The sequence below is a fragment of the Morus notabilis genome, unplaced genomic scaffold (assembly GCF_000414095.1).
Source record: "Morus notabilis unplaced genomic scaffold, ASM41409v2 Scaffold843, whole genome shotgun sequence".
NCBI classification, from domain to species: domain Eukaryota; kingdom Viridiplantae; phylum Streptophyta; class Magnoliopsida; order Rosales; family Moraceae; genus Morus; species Morus notabilis.
Genome location: NW_010361268.1, coordinates 147,587 through 154,467, shown reverse-complemented (window position 1 = coordinate 154,467; position 6,881 = coordinate 147,587). Strand labels below are relative to the sequence as shown.

At 35.0% G+C, this 6,881-nt stretch overlaps 1 protein-coding gene across 1 annotated transcript; it reads right to left on the bottom strand.

The window, feature by feature from the left end:
- Window positions 1–1,960: 1,960 nt before the first annotated feature.
- On the bottom strand, window positions 1,961–6,357 carry LOC21408372 (BRCA1-associated protein). The gene is made up of 12 exons (XM_024166106.1): window positions 6,033–6,357; window positions 5,594–5,709; window positions 5,402–5,510; window positions 5,165–5,279; window positions 4,844–4,941; window positions 4,535–4,641; window positions 4,134–4,380; window positions 3,959–4,012; window positions 3,569–3,712; window positions 3,387–3,451; window positions 2,705–2,759; window positions 1,961–2,585 (listed from the first exon to the last, which is right to left on the bottom strand). The coding sequence occupies exons 1-12, from the start codon at window positions 6,261–6,263 to the stop codon at window positions 2,433–2,435; spliced, it is 1,494 nt and encodes a 497-aa protein (XP_024021874.1). The 5' UTR covers window positions 6,264–6,357; the 3' UTR covers window positions 1,961–2,432.
- Between the last annotated feature and the right edge of the window lie 524 nt (window positions 6,358–6,881).

Sequence of the window (6,881 nt, the reverse complement as noted above, 5' to 3'; positions counted from 1 at the left end):
ACAAAACATCAGGTACAATAAATTTATGCATTTTTTCCTCACATTTACTATTCATTACAACTATTTAACATGAATACAATATTTTTCCACTTTTATGATTCAATTTTATTAATCATTTTTATTAACTACATTTTTTCAACAGAAATGAACAACTACAGGTAAGCCTATGGGGACATAAAGCCGATCAATTTGATGAGAATGTACTTAAAACACTAAAGGCACCAGTTGTGGCAGTATTCTCAGCAATGTTGACGAAGTAATATCTAGGTATTTTTAACATTACTTTATTATAACATTTTTATATACATATATAAAAAATTATAGCATACATATATTATTTACTCTATTATATTTCTAGGTAACTCATATGTTTCGAGTACATCAGCAACAATTTTCTATATTGACCCAGACATCCCAGAAACAACAACGTTAAAGACAAGGTAAACACATATATATAAAAAATATATTCTAATAAATTTATCATATTACATAATCATAAATTTTATTTATATTTTCCTTAACTTATTCGTATTTTTATACATACAGATTTTCCCATCAAAATCAACAAATTGAATTCCTCCCACCGCCAAAAACACCTATCTAAACAATTGAAGAACAAATATCAGCAAACAGAAGAACAATAAACGAACTCAAAACATTGGATACACAAAATAATCTGGTTAGTACTATTAACTTTCCTATTATTTTTTTACTACACTTAGTAAAAAATTTAAAACCACAATATTCTATCTTTTATGCATGGTGGAAAATCACTGTAAGAGCGACCATAGTAAACTTTTCAACATCTCAATGATGGTTCTACAATTCTTTTCCCAGATGTTATCGACAACTAAAACAGGCAAGAATAGGTTGATGGTGCGGCAGTCAACACCATAAAGTCAACATCATCTCCATGGTAATTAAATTTATTACCATACCATTTTTATTTATTATATATCTTTATTTACTTTAACGAAAAATTAATAACATTAAAAAAATATTTATATATATTTTACAGGTATAGATTAACAATCCAAATTGAAGATCATACTGGAGACATGGAAGTTATCGCTTTTGGCATAACCGCTCAGGCATTAATAAAAAAAACCATGTTCTGCACTAACAATTGACGAAGGCTTTTCCGATCCATTTATAATACCACCAGCTATTGATCAGATCCGAGGACAATAAAAAATCTTCCAAGTCTTCTTTCAACAACGAGGCACCCAAATGAGCACATTAATTTCCAAAATATTTGAAGACATCCATGTTCCATCATCGCCACCAAAACAGTTAACTGTAGGAACAGAATATCCACAAAGGTAAATAATGTTTTTTAAATTTTTTATCAACTATACATAAATAATATTTATATTATATTAATCACAATTTTAAAAATCTTCTCATTTTTCAGCCCACATGCAATACCATCATCACAACTATCAACACCAACCACATTTGATCCACACACTCCAACACCAAAAAAATCCGGTACAAGGTTAGCCACATTCAACACAATAAATATTATCAATTAATTTAAAAACATATCTACAAATTATTCCATTTTTTCAGCCCTGAATCAAGAACAACAAGACAATCTGCAAAACATCCAAAAACAAGGTAATATAAATATTTTTATAATATTTATTTCATACTATATAATTTAACCATCTTTATTTTTCTTAACACTTATATTTACAACCAATTTTTCCATTTTTATATTTGCAGATGAAAGAAATGAAATGCTCAAGAACCACAACAACGTTATTTTTTATTTTGTACAATCTGTATATATATAAATATTATAAATAATAGTACTATATATGTCTGTATAAATATGTTTGTACAAATGTTATATCTATCATATAATACAATACTGTATAATACATGTATATATATATAAATATATTTTAAATACAGTTATTATATAATACAATACTGTATTCCGCAGCAACGCACGGAATATATGCTCGTATTTTACTAAAAAAGAGATAAAATAATAAAAAATAAAAATAAAGAAGTAAGAATCCAGTCAAAATGACACGCCCGATACAAAAAACATACAGCACACAACAATCTTACAAAGAAGGTAAATGAAAACAACTTGAAATAATCATATATCGGAATCATTTATACATTTCGAAACCCTTGTGCTTTCCATCACGAACAACATCCATATTGCATACCACCATCCATATTGCATTGACCATAAAGAATCTTCAATATATTTCACCATATCAAGCGAGCTTGAAAAGATAAAAAAACCAGTAGCTGTACATGGGAATTATACATAACATCTCTTTTGGTCCAGCTTGAGTGAAGTTATAAGAGAGAGGGGACTCAAAGGTTTCAAGTTGACGGAAGATCGTAGCACATGCAAAACTTGTGTCAAAGGAAACAATTGGAACCAGCCATCCTTCGGAACCTTTCCCTTAGCTCCTTCTCCTGCTATTAGTAGCCTTTGAGCCACTCCTAGAAGACGATTCTGTTGGTATAGACAAGACAGTGCCGTCCTTAATTTTGTCGGACATTGATAGTTGCTCCATCGTCTTCCCTGCCTCCAGGTACGCCATCAGATCCCGAAGCTGTAAAACATGTCAAACATAGCAGTGGAAGTTCCATGAGTTTATATAGCTCCTATAAAATTGTGAAAGCCACCAGAGCTTAAAGGCTGTCTGGTTCGTCTAGCATTTTGTCGTATTACCTGTTCCTCCAAGGCCCTAATTTTGTCATCCTTCAGTTTCAAAGCCCTTTTCTCCCTGCAAAAGTAAGAAAAGTTCCACATTAACGCAGAAGATGACGACGACAACAACTTGGTGTTTAATACCAACTAGCAATAATAATAACTTGGTGTTTAATTAGGTCATGAAAAGACTAGTTTGACCATAAATTATCAAAACTATGCATCTAAATTATACCCAAAATTCTTCACGGAAGCAGCTTAACATTAGAACCAAACAACAAACCAAGAACCAGCCACCACAAATGCCAAAAAAAAAAAAAAAAAAAAGCCAGCGTTCCAGAGGTGCCTCGCATGGCTCTCGTGGGAGGTTGTGCTCTGGGCATCATCAGAATGCGAGGCAAACTCCCGTGCACAGATCTGGTAAGAGTCTCACACCAACGAGGCAAGCTCCCTTGCACGGAACCTGTACGAGGCGGTGAGGAGAGATTGCCTCACGCTTGATCTTCCACGAGGCACAGCAGCCTACTGCGAGGTCCCTAACATCAACCACATGCAACGGAACCGACAAGAATGGAAGAGAATGAAGACGAAACGTGTTTAGGTTGTATTTGGTTACGGTTTGAAGGGTACTACAGGATTTAAAATATTTTCCTCAATTTCCTGGTCAACAAAGGAAAAACTTATAATAGGGGCAGAGTAAGACCTCTCTTCAATTTGGCTTATCTTCTCTGTCCAAATCTCCTGATTTTTCAACAGATTCTCATTGAGCTGCATGAAGAAATGAGAATATGGTTAGAAGGTACATCTTAGATAAAAACGTAGAATTTCAAATAACAATGTCAAATAGACTTAAGCACGTGAAATTTGCAACAAGCCAAGACTTACATCATCAAGAATACTCTTTTCTTTAAGACATCTATCCAACTTGGCCTGCATCTTCTGAAGTCTCAATGCCAAGGCTTTCTCCACAGCAATAGAAATTTCCCTTTCATTTTCTTCTTTGACATCTTCCAGTAAAGATTCAAAATACTGCAATCAAAACAGAGGTCATCGTTCCACCTCCATGTTTTTTGGGTTAAAAAATATATCATTATATTCGCAGCTTACAAAATGCACTCAATGAATCAACAAAAATTGAACTTCATGTCTATGATCTATCAACTAATCACCATCGACAAGTAATAGAAGTCTCATACCATGTGATGGTGAAATAAGGTTAAGTGACTTCAGACAAAAAAAGAAAATTTCTCAACGAAAATTGAAGAAATAACTTACTAATTTTTGGTTCTCAAGTTGGGTGGTAAGCAGTTCATTGTATTCGTTAACAATCTGCAGACAGAACTTAAAATTATAGGTATGGGCGTAATACCCAAAAAAATAAAAATGAAATAACAAAAAAGAAAGTCATAACTTAAAGTGAGAAAAGACAGAACAAAACAAAATTCATTACAGCTTCGACTTTACTGTTCAAAAGAGCGTCACTAAATTCAGAATCAACACAGTCACAGCTTCCACACCCATCATTAGTATGGTGACAATGAGAATTCAGCGCAACCAACTTTCCATCAGTTTTAGACTGTATTAGACGGTGAACATAATTGTCTCCTGCATAATCCCACACACGTCGTGTATCCAATTCAAGAGAATAGCAGTGTTGTGTTTCTTTCCAATGTCTTATGGCGTGTCCTTCTTTGTACCTATGACACAACTTTTCAAATGAGCAATTGCACTACAAATAAACAAATAAAAGGAAAGGACCAAAAGGGTTGGAAAACAAAAGCCTACAGAATTGCCCTTAAGTGGGTCTAAAGCTGGGAAAGATGAAGAGAAATGTGATAGAGAACTTATTACCTCCCACAGCCAACATTCCCACAGATAACACACATCCAGAGATTCTCAGAAGTTTGGCAAACAGCACAAATCGATTTTTCAGGCTGCTGCTGACAATATCGGCATACCTGAAGAGAACACAGGTAAGCAAATTATAACTTATAGCATTTAAAACCTAATGAAATCGACAAAAGGAAATTAAAGGCAATTGATTTGGCACTGTCTGATCTGGTGAAAGCCCCCATATCATGCATGCACAACGGCACACTCACGCCACAGAAACACGTGAAAATGGATAGAGAACTGCAACCACAAAACAAAAACACTTACCGGACAAGATGAATCAGTCCAATTTGAGATACAAGAACAATGAAAAGAATGGTTGCAGATGGTTGTGAGAATTCCACTCGTGTCTTGGTCTAATCTCTCTGCAACATATGAATCCTTTAAGATAAACACATCACAACAAAGAAATAAAGAAAAACATAAAATTTAACACGTGTACACATGTAGTTAGATGTTCAGGAGGCTTATATGTTCACCACACTTTATGGATATATCAGCTCTAGACAAAAATTGCACTTGATACACTCCCACCACGTTACCAAAAAAGAAAATTCGGAAATTCTAAACCCAAAATGGAAAACATACCAAGACAAACTGGACAAGTGGGCTGCTCCGCAGAGCTTGCGGGGGATGCCTGTGTGTGTTCAATTGAACCAGTGTATTGCACATCTACCGTGAAAAGCACACAACACACTTCCGCCTATATTCACATACATGACAGCCAAACAGATGATAAGTAAGCTGTTCCGGGTTGAGTAACTTGCGCACAGAACTACAAACATGCTAGTGTGCAAAAATTAGCATAATGAAACTGAGGAATACCTCTAGAGATGAGAACCGAGTCCCGTTAAAGTGCTTGTAAAAATTATCGGTAGAGTCCTGACTATCAAATCTAATCAAAATGCTATAACGATCTTCCATTCCGTCGTTTCTACAAACATGGGGAAAAAATCAATATATATGAAGATTAATTATAATCAATACTAAAAACCAGGACATGATCCAAAATTCAACCTGACAATCCGCATCTCCAAAATGTGCTGAATAAATGAACCGCAAAACTGGCAGAAATCTGCATACGTCATGTAATTTGGAACTCCAAGAACACAGACGAGAGATTTTCTTTCAACCTAAGTAAAATGGAAATATACTTTAAAGTTGAAACTCGACTTCACAAAAGCATCACGTAATATTTTAGGGGAAAAAACAGAAATTAAATAAATAACAGAACAAAAATCTACACTAAACATTCTAAAGCAACAGTATTGGCATCTTTTCCATTTCCATGCGAAATGAGAATCGAATTTGAACAGAAAATGATGAACCAAGGAAAATCTTAATTCCAAATTTATTTTTTTCTCAAAAAAAAAAAAAAGAAATTTCTGAAGAACAAATGAGCCGATACGAGCTCGAATGCAATTGAAGATGAAAAAGGAAAGATGGCTGAACTTACGGGGAGAACGGAGGGGGAGGCGGAAACGACGTCGTCGCGGTAGAGATGCATGACGCCTCTGGTCTCTTCGACTCTAGGGTTTCCAGAAGAGAAAGGGAAGGCTTGCGTGATGTTGGAGATTGAAGAAGAAGAGGAAGAATCGAAAGGCTCGCCGGAGATCGTGTCTGGAGTCTGCCGGAAAACGTCGTCGGCCGTGGCTCCGGCGACTACTGTGCTCGAACTTATTGACATAGAAATAGATGGCTGGATGTCAGACAGTCGGAGTAATTAATGGCTTGTTTCTCTCTTCGAGTTTAGCGGGAGCTTTGTTTTTTATGTGGAGAAACAGAAGGGATGGGGAGATGGGATTCAGTGCGGTCGATATTTTTTAATTGGAACCCGGAAACGTTACGGACACGACACGTCAGTAACAGGTGTCTACTTTCCTTCGCATGTTTCTTCTTTTTTCTCTTCGCTTTCTTTCTTCTCTCCTCTTTTTTAAGAAAAACTTTTTTTAATTAATTTATTTATCTTCTTCGGTTTCCTTTAAAAAAGAAAAGTGAGTTTGAACTAGCACTCTTTACTGCTAGCCTAGGCTCTTAAACCACCGTGTTGATTGTTGATTATCTTTTGTTTTTTGTTTTCTAATTTCTAATATTAGAACCCAAATTCTTGGATTACATTAGTTGCTTGACAAGTGACCAATGTTCTTGTAATTCGAAAGAGAGAAAGAGAGAGGGGGGGAAAAAAAAAAAAAGAAGAGAAACAAGAAGTACTCCAATGAGTCATATAGTCGAAGTTGTGCATGTATAAGCCATACTTTCACAGAATATGAATAAGTCATACTTCTATAAACCAATATATTGACGA